The sequence below is a fragment of the Drosophila ficusphila genome, unplaced genomic scaffold (genome assembly GCF_018152265.1).
Source record: "Drosophila ficusphila isolate 14025-0441.05 unplaced genomic scaffold, ASM1815226v1 contig_414, whole genome shotgun sequence".
Classification (NCBI taxonomy): domain Eukaryota; kingdom Metazoa; phylum Arthropoda; class Insecta; order Diptera; family Drosophilidae; genus Drosophila; species Drosophila ficusphila.
This window is the reverse complement of record NW_025064328.1, coordinates 16,697,357-16,712,330: the sequence shown is the minus strand read 5'-3', so window position 1 is coordinate 16,712,330 and position 14,974 is coordinate 16,697,357. Positions and strand designations below refer to the sequence as shown.

At 45.5% G+C, this 14,974-nt stretch overlaps 4 protein-coding genes across 6 annotated transcripts; 1 reads left to right on the top strand and 3 right to left on the bottom strand.

Annotated features, from left to right (window-relative positions):
• Positions 1–1,544: 1,544 nt before the first annotated feature.
• Positions 1,545–3,639, bottom strand: LOC108093651 (protein 5NUC). The gene is made up of 6 exons (XM_043208202.1): positions 3,397–3,639; positions 3,194–3,335; positions 2,884–3,140; positions 2,547–2,823; positions 2,186–2,488; positions 1,545–2,134 (listed from the first exon to the last, which is right to left on the bottom strand). Exons 1-6 carry the CDS (start codon positions 3,600–3,602, stop codon positions 1,565–1,567), a joined length of 1,755 nt encoding a protein of 584 aa, XP_043064137.1. The 5' UTR covers positions 3,603–3,639; the 3' UTR covers positions 1,545–1,564.
• Positions 3,640–4,127: 488 nt separating this feature from the next.
• LOC108094059 (protein 5NUC) lies at positions 4,128–8,624 on the bottom strand. 2 transcript variants are annotated; one of them, XM_017194498.2, is made up of 7 exons: positions 8,442–8,624; positions 6,184–6,407; positions 5,976–6,126; positions 5,658–5,914; positions 5,314–5,590; positions 4,876–5,176; positions 4,128–4,817 (listed from the first exon to the last, which is right to left on the bottom strand). In XM_017194498.2, the coding sequence occupies exons 1-7, from the start codon at positions 8,448–8,450 to the stop codon at positions 4,270–4,272; spliced, it is 1,767 nt and encodes a 588-aa protein (XP_017049987.1). In that variant the 5' UTR covers positions 8,451–8,624; the 3' UTR covers positions 4,128–4,269. The 2 variants fall into 2 exon arrangements, with proteins under 2 accessions (XP_017049987.1, XP_017049988.1); XM_017194499.1 differs by lacking the exon at positions 8,442–8,624 and adding an exon at positions 7,952–7,996.
• Positions 8,625–9,348: 724 nt separating this feature from the next.
• On the top strand, positions 9,349–11,257 carry LOC108093612 (prostasin). The gene is made up of 7 exons (XM_017193739.1): positions 9,349–9,553; positions 9,603–9,648; positions 9,744–9,889; positions 9,949–10,467; positions 10,530–10,578; positions 10,638–10,750; positions 10,809–11,257. The coding sequence occupies exons 1-7, from the start codon at positions 9,349–9,351 to the stop codon at positions 11,204–11,206; spliced, it is 1,476 nt and encodes a 491-aa protein (XP_017049228.1). The 3' UTR covers positions 11,207–11,257.
• LOC108094049 (protein 5NUC) lies at positions 11,242–14,561 on the bottom strand. Of its 2 annotated transcripts, none has more exons than XM_017194484.1 (7): positions 14,493–14,561; positions 13,395–13,637; positions 13,187–13,337; positions 12,865–13,121; positions 12,509–12,803; positions 12,024–12,321; positions 11,242–11,958 (listed from the first exon to the last, which is right to left on the bottom strand). In XM_017194484.1, exons 2-7 carry the CDS (start codon positions 13,628–13,630, stop codon positions 11,396–11,398), a joined length of 1,800 nt encoding a protein of 599 aa, XP_017049973.1. In that variant the 5' UTR covers positions 13,631–13,637; positions 14,493–14,561; the 3' UTR covers positions 11,242–11,395. The 2 variants fall into 2 exon arrangements, with proteins under 2 accessions (XP_017049973.1, XP_017049972.1); XM_017194483.2 differs by lacking the exon at positions 14,493–14,561 and adding an exon at positions 14,038–14,061.
• Between the last annotated feature and the right edge of the window lie 413 nt (positions 14,562–14,974).

The window sequence follows — 14,974 nt, the reverse complement described above, 5'->3', positions numbered from 1 at the left end:
GTTTATATCAACAACTATCAGTAGTTAAACATGAACACACAAACAAAAGGTATATACACATGTGCAATAGAGTAAATTATATAAAAATCAGTTTTTGATCAGTTACCCCATATGGTAAGGTTAGTATTTTCTCCCAGTGCACGCAATTCCCTGGCCAAATGCCGACAGTAGATTGTGTTTGTGTCGCCTACGATCGAGTTGGGCATGGATGTGGATGTGGATGCGGATGTGGATGCAATGTGTGTGCATATCCATTCCGTGATGTGTATGTGCTTCTCACGACAGCAGAGCCCTGGAGCTGGAGCCTGAAGCTGAAGCTGAAGTTGAATCTGAATCTGAAGCCCAAGGCGAAGCTGGAACACGCCGCCAGTAGCAGTCATTGGGGCCAGAAGCAGAGCCGAAAGCTGCAGCCCGATGGCCAATGGCTTCAAGTGGAGGGGAGGAAATGGCGCTGCAGGGGCGGCAAACACGAGCTTGATGACTATTATGTGGGCAGAGGTCGGCGGGGTCGGTGCGCCGTGAACTTCTCATGAAAAGCCTAACCATGGGGAATTTAATAGTGCTTAGCACCAGCAGAAGACACCCGAGAACGAGACCAGAACCGCGGGCGATAAACCGAGAGACAGAAGCCCGGAGGCCGTAGACCAAAGCCCAAGTCCCCAGACCCAAGTCCCCAGACCCGAGACCCAGCCGCAGATACAGATACAGATACAAATGCCGATTGGAGGCCTTCATTTGGCAGTCAATTACGGCCAGCCACAAAAGTGGAGTCATGCTGGTAGCACCTGGCATTATGAATATGGCCGAGACACTCGCTGATCAGTCAAAGTCAGCAGAAGTGCTGTTTGCGGGATGGCACGAAATGTCTTTGGAAACCCTACCGCATGCATTTGTCCAGCATTTACTTGGTAGAACTGTTTCTCTTGAGCCAGTTCTTCTAAATGTTTATACCCTAAGTTAAACTCTAAAGATCAATTGCCTTTGTTGAATAAAGCGTTTGATTTTTAAAATATTTCTAAGGTGTCCTTGAACCTGATATGGTTATTCGGAAGCGTGAACTTAAAAATTTTCTGGGAAACTCAAAAAATAAATCAGATTAATAAAATTCCCCAAACAAAATATTAAAAATGTTTCGATGGGAAGACCCAGCTCTGAAATCTCTAATATAGAACAAAACGTATATGTACAGTAGAATCCCGATTATCCGAACATCGATTTTTAAATTACATAAGTATTATGTAATTCATTATCCATCGTTATAGCTTGTTTTTTATATATCGTATTATCTAATTAAAACCCATTCCATAATTAATAATTATTAAAAATCTTAAATATTATTTGATTTGCTTTGAAATCGGTTATCCGGATTTTCGATTATACGGAATACCCCTGGTTTTAATTGATCCGGATAATCGGGATTCTACTGTATATAGAAGGTCACTGCCTTATCGCTCTCTAAGCAATAGCACAATCTGAAAAGCAGACAGCGAAACCTAATGATAATGATAGCTCATGAAGAAAGACCAGCTTCTTTTTTTGCTTCGCATTTACTCGGACTTCGCATTTACTCGAGAACACAGTGACTAAATACCAAACAAATTATTAGTAAGAACGGCGGGAAAGCCCTTTTACAACCGGTGTTGAAGAGTGATCTCTCCTGAGGAGTTTGGCGTTCCTCCCGTTCCGGATAGATGACCTTGTGCTCCTGCAGATACCGGATCACCGCATCGCGATCGAGAATTGTCAGGTTTTGGACCTCCGGCCGCTTTGGATCGATGAAGCTATAGCCTTCGCCGCCGTTCAACAGGAAAGAGGTGAGCACCACCCCGTAGTATCTGTCAGTTTCGACGGCCTCGTAGTGGGGAATTTGGCAATCGGAGCACAGAGCCTTGATCTCGGTGATCCTCTCCCCTCTCGATCGACTGTGATTGAACTTCATACGGATTCCGGACACCTGTAGAAAGGCACTGTCCATGCGCTTGCTTCGCATTTGGGCAGAGTGCTCCAGAGCCTTCATCAGGTGGCTGCCACTTATCCTGGTGTAGAACATGTCGTGGCTGAAGGGGAGCACAGTCACCACATCGGCCTCTGTGATGGCGCCCGTTTCGCCGGGATCGACGGAGGCTCTGATGGCTAGTCCACACAAGTTAAGAGTACCCCATTGTGGTCAGTCCGAAGCACTTACCCCCGCATTGATGATCCCGATGGAGGCATCTGTCCAGGAACTCCTGTCCGACATGGTCTCCAGAACACGCGCATAAACAAAGCTGTCGGCTATGAAGTTGCCGAAGTTACACTCCCCGTAACCGCAGCTCTTTCGATCGCCGTTCAGGTAGACCGAGGTTGTCCCCACCACATGGCGCTCCATGTCGTCGATCACCCCGCGATACCGCTCCAGGAAATCCAGGACATCTTTTCGCTGCTCGAAGCGGCTATCCAACAAAGTAGGTTTTCCCTTAAAACTTATCAAATTTCCACCTTTGTCGAACTGAAAAATAGGTAGAGCTTGGCAAATAGTTACTCCACTTTAGATATGCATTACGCACTTCCACAGAAAGGTTTCCCAGGTACTTGGTGTAGGCATAGGCCTGGACAACCGGGACCTTTCGGCCATCCGGCTTGACCTCTATTGTGGGGTAGGGACCCTCCGGGATTTCCTTGCTGGGAGCTTTTCCGGAGTACAGGAACGTGTGGGATTGGCCACCCACTACGATATCCACATCCGGGCACCGCTTGGCTATCTCCTTATCTATGTCGTAGCCCGAGTGACCCAGTGCAATTATGATATTGACTCCTTGGTTCACCAGCTTCTTGGTTTCCTTGCTAAAAGTGAGAGGAGTTGGAAACTGTAGGGTTTACAAGATGAAGTGTTTGGTAGACTACTTAATGGCGGGCACCTCCGGTTTGTATACTATGTCATTGGGCTGAGTGCGCTCCTTAGTATCCGGTCTGATATAGCCCACAATCCCTATCCTGTGTTTACCCCTCCTGATAACCGTGGATTTCACTAACTTATCGCTCTCCGCAAGTTTGGGTTCCCTTTTCAAATTTATGTTGCTGCTAACCACTGGAAAGTTGACAATGCTTAGAAACTCGGCAAATGCATCGGCTCCATCGTCCAGTTCATGAACTCCCATGGCCTGTTGAAGAGTTTCAAACCTTTTTAACTAATAGTTAATTAAATCACATTTACCATGGCGTCGGGTGCCAGCATATTTAGCATTTGGGCCACCATTTTCCCACGGTAAACGGAAAACCAGGGAGTTCCCTGAAAAGAATCGCCACCGTTTAAGTAGAGAACGGAATCACTTCTATCTTTTCTGGCAGCTTCAACCCTGAGAAGGGGAGCAGAAATAATCATTATAGGGCATTCTTTATCCATCCAAAGTAACTTACACGGCAGCCACCCGAGCAAAGCCCCCGAAACAAAGTCCCTTCTTATCGTCGCCAGACTTGCACTTCCCACCTTTCGAGGATATGGGATCGTACCAAGAGTGCATATCATTGGTGTGCAGTAGAGTGAACTTAAAGCCACCAGTCCAACCCTGAAAAATAAGTACCAGCAGAAGGACAACGGTCCCTTGCAGACCAAGTTTTAACATTTCAACTGAGAATTCAAAATGAAAATTAAGAGTGAGAGAAAACCCACTGAAAACTTTGATCTTGGGATCCACAAGTGCCTACTTTTAGGATTGTTGGAAAATCAGTTTTAGCAAGCCCCAAAAGTACGTTGCATTCCCAATAGCATACAATTTCATTCGAAGAAAAGTTTAAAAGTGTGCCACTTTAAAATCGGATAAAAATTAGAAGAGTTATGGACCTACAATTGGTGAAACTCGGTAAAATTTTAAACAAACCCATTTCATTAAAATTGTAAAAAATCGGTAAAAAAAAAAAAAATTGACTAATGATGCAGTTCGTTAGAGAATTGAAATACAAACATTTAGAGGTATGCCACTTCGAAATCGGATTGAAATTAGAAAAGTTATATACTTAAATGTAGTGCATTTTGGTACATTTTCAGCAAACCCATTTTTTCTGAATTTCAAAAGGAGTTGTATAATAAAAATTTTAATAAAAATTGTCCACTGCAATTATAGTAGCGTCTGCAAGGGTATAACACCTGATTTTGTTAATTTAAGTTTTGTGGCACTTTAACCTCCTTTATTCCAACATAATTGTTAAAAATTAGTAATAAGTAAGCGGTATATCAGCACATGAACTGGACGATGTATTGGGGCTCTGAAATGGCAAATCTATGGTTTAAGTCTAGCTCAGCAATTGCATCGAAACAGAAGAGATAAGGATCAGGACCATCGAGCTTATTAGTGCTCCTGCTGAGTTGATGAAGATGATCCGACCCTCGATCTCGGGGTAAACGAAGTCCCGATGCTTCAGGTACTGGGCCACCGCCTCCTTGTCGTTGTTCTGCAGTCGCTGTGGCTTGTGAGCCGAATCCCTGATCAGGTGGCCATCGCCGCCGTCCAGCAGGAACTCTCCCAGAACGACATTGTAGACGGCCGTGTCGTTCAGATCGCTGTAGGTGGGCACTCGGCAGGCGGCACATCGAACCTGGACGGAGACCACGCGACTGCCCTCTGGTTTGCCGGGGTTCAACACCACGCGGATGCCGGAGACCTGGAGGAAACCACCGTCCGAGTCCTTGCCCCGCAAGGCGGCTCCGTGCTCCAGAGCTCGTCGAACCGATTTCCCCGTCATCGGCACCATGAAGAGGTCATTGCCCCAGGGCAGAACGGACAGGAGGTCGTTGTCGGTGATGGAGCCATCGGATCTCCTTTCGATCGAGCTGCGAATGCCTGCAGGAAACCAGGGAAATATATCGATTGCCTTAAAACCCCTTCACTCGGAAGTTACCGCCTCCCTGCATGAGGGAAAGAGCTGCATCTGTCCAGTAATCGCCGCCCTGCTCCTCCATGACCCGACTGAACACCATGGCATCCGCGACCAGATTCCCGAGGTTGCACTCCTGCGCCCGGCAAATCGCCTTGCCTCCCTCCAGATGAACCTTCGTGTGTCCGACGACCGACTTCTCCAGGCTGGTGACGTTCGGGCGATAGACCTCCAGCAGATCCAGAAGATCCTGCTCCTGAGCCACTGAAGCATTCAGCAGGATGGGAGCCCCGTCAAATTCGATGAGGTTACCGTCGGCATCGAACTGGAATGGAGATTGATGAGAATTATTCCATTCCACATAAAAACTTTGGCACTTTAGAAGCTCTATTCTAGATGATAGTATTATTATCCGACTCATAGTGGTATTATAAGATTTATTTAATTCAACATAGAGCTTACCTGCACATGCAGCTTCCCCAGATATTTGGTGTAGGCATAGGCCTGCACCACCGGCACCTCCTTGCCGCCCTTCTGCTTGACCATCGTCGGATAGGGCCCATCTATGTGCTCCGCATCCGGCTGGGCACCGGAGTAGAGGAAGGTGTTCGTATGGCCACCGATCACGATGTCCACCTCCGGGCAGTTCCTGGCTATTTCCTGGTCCTTTTGGTAGCCAGAATGACCCAAGGCGATGATGATCTTGATACCCTGGGCCTTTAACTGCTTGGCCTCAGCACTGAGTGATTCAATTTGATAATCAAATGAAGGTAACTTAGGTGATTTATGGGGTTGACAACACTCACTTAATGGACTCCACCTCCTCGTTGAACTCTACGTCCATGTTGAGGGTAAGTTTTTTGGTGTCTGGGGTCAAGTAACCGATGACTCCGATCCTCGTGCCGTTGGCCTCCAGAATGGCAGAGTGGGCCAAGTGCTTGGTGGCCTTCAGTTGGGGCACCTTGCTCAGGTCCAGATTGCAGGCCAAAACAGGGAAGTTGACCTCGTTTAGGAAGGGTATCAGGCCCTCGACCCTCTCATCGAATTCGTGGTTGCCCAGGGACTGTGGATTGGGCAAAAGGGTTCCTATATTTCTCCACTCTTTGTAAAGGAAACGGACTTACAATGGCATCGGGTTGCAGTTTGTTGAGGAAGGCACTGGCGATCTTGTCCTTGAAGATGGTAAACCAAGCGGTTCCAGTGTAAGTGTCACCAGCATTCAAGTACAGCACTGCAGTTCCCCCCTCGTTGGCCTCCTTGCGATACTTCCGAACCCTGAAAAGAGGATAATGGTTTGATCACTGGTGCCATTAGCTGGTTTTTCCCACTCACTCATAGGCCACCCGGGCGAATCCTCCATAGCACTTGTTCGTATGTGCGTCCTCCGGGGAACAGATTCCACTATTCACACTCGTCTGCTCGAACCGGGCGTGCATGTCATTGTTATGGAGGATGATGAACTCGGTGGCCGCCTTGGGATTTCTCGAAATGGGATTCGCTTGAGTCCATCCAACCAGAAGGATCAGTAAGACCCCGGCGATCCAGCACGACTGCATCTTGAATCCGATTTAGAAAAACAATTGAATAGACAGCTCACAACCCATCATCACTTCACAGTAAAGTTACTATCTTTATGCCTCCCTAATAAAAATATAGCTTCATGGCACAAATTACAAACTATTCCAGACAACAAACACATTATCTTAGTTAAGTTCAGCAATGTTATTTTCCATAGATGAATTTACACTTTTTAGCAAGTGTAGTATTCACTCCACCGTCCAAACAAACACTACCTCAAGATATAACAATTATTTAAGTGACAAACTAAACTTCTATTTTAGATTTCCCCAACAGCAGACTTTTTGCAAATGAGTTTCTATAGAAACACTCCTAACGCTCCCGCAAATGATAAACATATCTTGTTTACTCTTCGCTGCTCTAGAATAAATAATGATTTACCAAAAGCGTCTGAACAGAACTCAAACCAGAAACAAGTGCGAAAATAACAATACAATTAACTCGAGCGGTGTCGCCCTACAAAGCCATGTATTTAAATTAATTAACTTGCTTATAAAGCAAAAATATCATTGAAATCGTGAGCATTCAGTCATAAAAAAACCCGCTACAGTGAGCGACAGAAAATATGGCGCACCCCATTAAATATTCATTTGAGAAAGAAAATAAATGAATTGTGGGATGCTTGTCGATGCAGCCATGGAAAAAAACGTGTGTGCAAAATTCCAGAAGAGCAAACAATTGATTGAAAGGAAAACAAACAAAACGGAACACATAATTCATGGTCTTATCTTGAAAACACTTTCTCACCCGAATGTATTTCGCAATTATTTGCCGACATGCTGCTGACCCATGCTTAAATATATAGGGGAGACCGGGGGGTTTTGAGACGGGTTTTGTTTTTTGACAAAAAATATAATAGAAAAGCCATTTTTCTGCCCGTACAAATTTTTTAATCATAGTTCAGTGTAATTTCACTCAGACAAGAGTATAATTAGTTGAAATTTTAGTTCGACCTTCAAGTTTTGCCTGCCTGCTCAAAAGTTGTTTTTTATGGATTTTCGCAATGTTCGGGGGTTGTGAGACACAAATTTATAAGAATGAAAATGGCTTAATTTTATCAAAATTTTTTATTTTAATCTTTAATAATTATATATATACATATATATACATATATATTATATATATTATATGATCTACCAACGGACCGTAGCGGCTTTTTCTCGATAGCAACCTCTTTTATAGCAGCCACAAAAACATTGTCATCAATCGCAGATTTGGCAGTCTGACTATACTTATGACGCACCATGATGACTAAAGAAAGAAAAAACGATCATCAAAAACACTGAATCCATCAAAAATATCAAAATTATCATTAAACGTTTTGGTTGTGTACAGAAACACTATATCAGGCTATAAAATACAATTTTATGTTCCTAGATGACGCGGTAATAGAATGTCTCATAACCCCCCGAGAACGTTGTCTCACGACCCCCCAATAGCTATATTTTAAATATGGCTTCTGCTTAACGGACGCATTAAATGTTTATGCAAAATTTGTTCCGGGTGTCAAAAGGCTACTCACCAAGGAATGTTTCGGATGTATGCACTCTCGCAAATAGCTTGTAAAACAAAGCGAAAAGACAGCAAACACGAACGGTCTACAAAACTTTCGATCACAAAATTGGAGTTGCCATTTGGGAAGACATAAAGAATCGGCATGAGCGGAATATTTGTGATGTGGAAATGAAGATTGGAAACAAGCAAGAAGTTTCACAGTCAGCTGGTAGATGTCGCGCTTTTTAGTTCAGGGCTGTAAGCGCGTCTCACGACCCCCCGTGTCTCACGACCCCCCGGTCTCCCCTAAATAATCAAAACTTTCCGTTAAATATTAATGACCTCTTATTTATTGTGTTTCTGATTATTACTGTATGTAGTGGGAAATTCCGATGTCCAGTTTAATAACTGATGCATTTCCATAAAACAAAAAATAATAGTATCGAGTTTCACTCCAATGCGCTGCAGTTGGGGGAATCACACATATAACCAATTTCCGAGGCTGTTAATTTACTTACAGTTCGCATTCGCCCCGATTATCTCGCAACCGCAATTGCAACAAAATAACTTCTGACACGTTTAACTTCGAACTATTTTAACCGAATGGACTCGAATCACGATCAGCAGCCAAGCCTCACTACTGCTTTTCCGCTAAAAACTTGTCCAACCTTTGCCACCGACGGTTTCAATCGCACTGAGGGCTCCCCACTGCATAAGTTCGCACTGGAAGTCGCCGTTCCTGTTTTCTGCTGCAGCACTGCTCCCAATATTATTATAAATTATTTTTATATCGAATTTATTCGCCGGCACATGGGAGACTGAGTGCTGCTGTGTGTATCACTTTGAGTTAGCCGGCAAAACAGCACCTCAATTGCAGGTGAGATGCTCTCCGGAAGTTCTGCTCTCTCACAGTTGTTACGTTATACGTAATACGCTGCGTATACGTAACGGTGGTCTGGAAGCTGTCGTTGCTGTGTTATCAAGGGAGTCTATAAATCATGTGCAAAAATAGTAATGCTGAAAGCTAGATAGGAAAGCCAAAGCCATGTCAAAGAAAGGTATAAATTGTTTTTCTTCGTGTAGGGACAGATCACTCTTCTATCTGCAAACGCATGCCAAGAAATTAAAAAGTTAAGTATCTGTGGAAAAGGGCTAATTATAGATGCACCCTTGCACTGGATAAGTGAGATTTGCGTTCCAAATTTAGTTGCAAAATATTTGCAGTAAAACTCGCTTTAAATATTATTCCATGTATAACTGATAATGATTTTGAGTTCAAATACATAAAGATTAAATTGAAAGCATGAGTGATTTTTAATGATACATAAAATATAAAATACGTACATTATAAGTATGCATATATACAAGAAATTAAATCTGAAGCGTATAGTCACTTTTTAGTCAGTAGTCACAGATAATCCAGCCATGAGGTTTGGTCTCGCGTGGTTCTCCTTGGGCTTCTGTCTTTTGAGCCACCTGGCGGCTTCCCAATTCCTGGAGCAACCCTGTGGAGCTTCGGTGGAGGGCAAAATATTTCGTGGCAACGACGCAAATCCAAGGTCTGCTGTCTGGATGGCAGCGATATATAATGGTTCCGGTTTCCTTTGCGGGGGCTCCTTAATCACGAAGAGTAAGTCCTATGCGAAAGGATAATAGTTATTTCGTTGAAATATTCCCAGATTTCGTCCTGACTGCCGCTCATTGTGTGAGAGATATGGGAGCTATGTAAGTGGATTCTAAATTAAAAATTTAAAGTGAAATTTTCACCCAAGTGTCGGCGTGGCACTTTGAGTTGCAGTACAATTTTTTGCTTATTATAGGTACGTGTACCTCGGAGCGTACGACCAAAGGAATCCGACGTCTCAAATTCCAGTGAGCAAAGTGACAGAACACCCTGAATTCAACCCACGCGATTACAATAATGACATAGCGCTGCTTCAGCTGTCGATCAGTGTGGACTACAGTGGTTGGTACAGAAGTGAACCGCTCCATTCAGACTTTCCATTCAAATGCTCTTTTCCGCAGTCAGCATACAACCAGTCTGCATTAGTGTGGATAAAGACTTGGAAAGCGCACTGGAAAACGCTCAGAGGTTCGATGTCTACGGTTGGGGAAGAACCCAGTGGCAAAAGAGGAGCAACATCCTCCAGACCGTTGGCATCAACCGAAAAGATCCCGGTGAGTGCTACTCTTTGTACGGGTTTTCCATCAATCCGAATCAGATCTGTGCCGGCGGAGAGTTCGCAGACGCCTGCGACGGCGACTCCGGCGGTCCTCTGATCGTCAATGTGTCCCGGGAGGGCCAACATGAGCGACAGTTCGCCACTCAGGTCGGAATCGTGAGCTTTGGGTTGGCGCAGTGCACCGTTTCGGGAGTGTACACCAATGTAAATCGCTATGTCGACTGGATTAAGGCGACAGTAAGGAGCGCGGATCCAAACGTATGGTTGTACGAGAATTGCAGCGATGGCTCCACGGAAACAAACATGAAGGCAGTCATACATTACCCTAACTTCAGAGTTGAAGGCGTATTGGTCACAGACAGTAAGAACACATTTGAACTTGCTTTTATCATCATAAGATCACGAATGTACTTCTCACTTCAGAGGTTGTGCTCACACTTTCTGGTTTCCTGCCTAGGGACTTAACCCCTTTGTGAGTTGTTCCCTTGTAATACTCAAAGGCACTGTGTTCATCATCTACTCTTATTCTAGATATGTTGAGGTGATGGGATCCCCCGAAACCTATTCAGTAGAGTCCATATTTGGGGGACAGGACGGAAGCAGCATAACACTATTCAATCTAAGGCCACCGGTGAGACTCACAGGTAAACCGATTTTGTTAGAAGTTTTCGTCGTGAATACCAATATTTCCTTTTTTCGCAGATGCCTTGAAACCTATCTGCGTCCCCTCAAATGGCATTCCAGAGAATGCTGTACCTGATCCGAATCTATCTATTATTGGCAGTACTCCAAATCTCGGTCTAAATTACAAACTGAATGTTCAATATATTCAGCCCTACGAATGTGCACACCGCCTAGATGTTCAACTCGAAGAAAATATGTTTTGTGTGGAAGATATTTCTGCTTCCAAACGGTTCGGAAGAGCTGGCGACATATTGGTAGGGCAGATGCGTCTCAGGGACAGGGAGCACGTCGCTTTGCTTGGTTTGGTCACAAATGTGATTAATAGAGTGCACATCGTTTTCAATCTATTCGATAAAACGGATGCAATAGTCAATGGAGTTAAGCCACAAACTATTCTTAAAGTAATTAGGTTTTAATGGCCTTTGATTTATGTTAATACGAACGAATTAAATTGATTTTTCACAACATTTATTATCTATTTACTTGAAGTTTGTGGGCCGAAAGTGCTTGCTAAAGAACTAAAGGAAATTATAGACTTTAAACTAGTTGCATAGGAGGATAACGGCTTGGATGCGAAAAGGAAAATCTTTTGTTCCCATCTCCCACTAGAAGAATCTGGTTAGCAGGGAAGAGAGCAGCAGCAGCGCTACGGAAGCCGCAATTCCGGATGCCGACCCGGTGTCCACTCTCTCGTGGATCACGATCCGCTCCTCGAGCTCGGGGTACACGAAGTGGCGCTGCTTCAGGTACTCCATGGTGGCGTTGAGGTCGTTGCGCTCCAGCCGCTCGCTGAAGGGGTCCGACTCCTCGGTCAGGTCGTAGCCATCGCCGCCCTCCAGCAGGAACTGCGGCACTATCACCTGGTAGAGGGCCGTCTCGTTGATGCTCTGGTACCTCGGAACGGAGCAGCCGGAGCAGAGGGCCTGGGCGGAGGCCACCCTTTTGCCCACGTCGTTGTTGTAGTTGTACTCGACCCTCAGCCCGGACATCTGCAGGAAGCCGCCGTTCGAGTCCTGCAGCCTCACCGCGGCCGAGTGCTCCAGGGCGGCCAGAAGGGTCTTCCCGGAGATCCGGGTTATGTACAGATTGTTCTCGAAGGGCAGAACAGTCAGGAGGGTGGCCCCATTGATGGCTCCATCGTCCTGCTTATCAACAGAGGCGCGGATTCCTGGGGGAGTTCAAGGTCATTACTCTCAGTTGATCTCTAATAGAAAGGTCTGCTCGAGTACCCACCTCCTCCCTGCATTAGGGCGATCGGGGTGTCCGTCCAGAACTCGCCACCCTTGTTCTCCACGACGCGGGAGTAGATCATGGCGTCGGTCACCAGGTTGCCCAGATTGCACTCCCTTATCCGGCAGATGTTGCCGCCCTCGAGGAACACCTTCGTGTAGCCCAGGATCGTGCTCTCCAGCTCCTCGAGCCTCGGTCGGTATTCGTCCAGCAAGTCCAGCAGGTCCTGCTCCTGAGCCACTGAGGCATTCAGCAGAATGGGAGCTCCGTCAAACTCAATCAGGTTGCCCTCTGCATCGAACTGGGAGAATAGAAATCATGGCCACATGTCGGGTATTCTACATAACGATAATATGTTCTAAAAATGTCCTGATAGGTGTTGCATTTTCTATAATCGGTATTGGTTTCGGGATGCTTCAGAAATCTCGCACAGCTTACTTTTAATAGAGTTCCTATGAACCCTTCTATATGCAATAATGGTTACATACCTGTACGTGGATCTTTCCGAGGTACTTGGTGTACGCATATGCCTGGACCACCGGCACCTTCTTGCCACTCGCCTGCACCACCGTGGTGGGATAGGGACCTCGCACAGCCTCGGGATCGGAGTCGGTGAGATCGGCCACCGGTTGACTGGCATCCAGGAAGGTGTGCGAGTGGCCGCCGATGACGATGTCCACCTCGGGACAGTTCTTCGCTATCTCCTGATCCTTTTGGTACCCAGAGTGTCCCAAGGCTATGATGATGTTGACGCCCTGGGCCTTCAGCTTCTCGGCTTCCGCACTGAGGGAATGGTAATAAATATAGTGTCGGATCCTTCAAATTGCAAAGGGAGTTCACCCACTTGATGGAGACAATTTCCTCCTCGTATTCGACCTTGTTCCGGAAGGCAAGTACCTTGGTGTCGGGAGTCAGGTAACCGATAACGCCGATCTTCACCCCGTTCGTTTCCAAGACCGTGGAATTGGCTAGCTGTTTGGCAGCCGCCATTTCGGGCACTTCGGTGAGGTTAAGATTACAGGCCAGAACGGGGAACTCCACGGCATTCAGGAAGGGCACCAGACCCTCCACATTCTGGTCGAACTCGTGGTTTCCAAGGGACTGTGAAGTGGTTACTCGGATTACTATAGTTCTCTTATCTGTCGTGAGACGAACTCTGTCCTTACAATTGCGTCGGGCGACAACTTGTTGAGGAAGGCACTGGCGATCTTGTCCTTGTAGACGGTGAACCAAGCGGTTCCGGTGTAGGTGTCACCTGCGTTGAGGTAAAACACAGGGGTTCCGCCCTCCTGGGCCTCCTTGCGATACTTGCGAACCCTGGTTTTAATCGAAAGGTCAGATTTAGAGGTCAGACAGAGGATGGAACCAACTCACTCATAGGCCACCCTGGCGAACCCTCCGTAGCACTTGTTCGTATTGGCGTCCTCCTTGGAGCAAGTGCCACTGCTCACACTCGTCTGCTCGAACCGGGCGTGCATGTCGTTGTTGTGGAGGATGATGAACTCGGTGGCCACTTCCGCCCGCGGTGCAATGGGATTCGGCTGCACCGGGTGGATCAGGAGCGCAAGAAGGCAGCAGGATCCGATAAAGATACTCCGCGCAGACATCATTTTGGGTCTGCAATAATAAAATTCACCAGTGATAACTTATCGCAATCATAAATGTGGCTGTTGTAGGTGGCAGTTTATTATTATATTTATTTAATATATTTAACATAGCCAATTATGGGGATTATTCTATTGTCTTGATTGGAATTGGCCTCGGATAGTATTTGTTTAAAGCAGAGACAGTAATCTTTAAACTTTACATTATCAAAATAGATAGATAGAAATCTGAATACTTTTTTGTTGAGGTTGCAATGGTAAAGCTTATTCTCACAAAAAAAAGAGCAAATAAGTAATGAGTTAACCATACACTATATGTAAAAAAACTCCAGTTGAAATAAAACAATAAAGAGATAATCGATATCGCGTCTTTTGTATTTGAAGAAATAAAAATCACTGGCTAAGAACAAAACCTGATTTTTTGGTGTAGCCTTTGAAGGTCCTTTTCGATCGTTATCATGCACTGTCGAGAGTCAAATATTTATCAATCACGAGCGAACAGAAATCGCAATTTCAGTCATTTGTTAGTTTTATTGGGTTCTTAAAATCTAATCGCCGCTTATCACTTTATCACTCTGCGTGTGCGAAAACACACAAATCCCCAGCCCATTCAACCCGTCTATAATTTTTTCTCCGTCTTCAGCCATAGCCGACCACTCCACTCAGTTAACTGGTTTTCAATTGAACTCGGAAACGAGCTCGCAGATCGAGTTGCTCATGGACTCATGGCATTGGCCCGAAAGCTTTCTTGTCTCGAAAGCCCTGAATTAAATAAAAAAAAACTCTGCTACTTTCGGATCGATGAACACCAAGCGTCGAACTTTGGCAGACCAAATAACGAATTACCGAGCCACCGATCGCTACTTACATGCACTCGTCGCACGGTCCGCGGGCCAACTGACCCACCGATTTGGCTGAGAGTCCGAGAACCGTTATAGCCGAAAACATAAAGCCGAATACCAAAAACAGTAAACCGAATTTACTGGCTGGCTGGCGGAGCGGACTGATTACGATAAGGCCTCGTATTTGCGGCCCAGAGCGGGTTAATTAACGCGGCTGCTGATGCTCTTTTTGCATTTCGCATTGTATACATTCTCCCCCTTTTTTTTGGGAGCCATCAGAAGCGGGCTTATCGCCCCATAATCGGCTGTTATAGATCAGATCGGCTATATTGGTGAATTGGCAGTATCTACCTGACTCATCGACACCCAGACAGAGGCAGGTACTTAGCGAAACAGTTGCCCAAACATATCGCGACATTCCCACGCCAAAACATGAAATGTACTCCGAATTGTATACAGTGCACTCACGATAAAAAAACACATCTCAATGTTTTTTACCACTTAAATA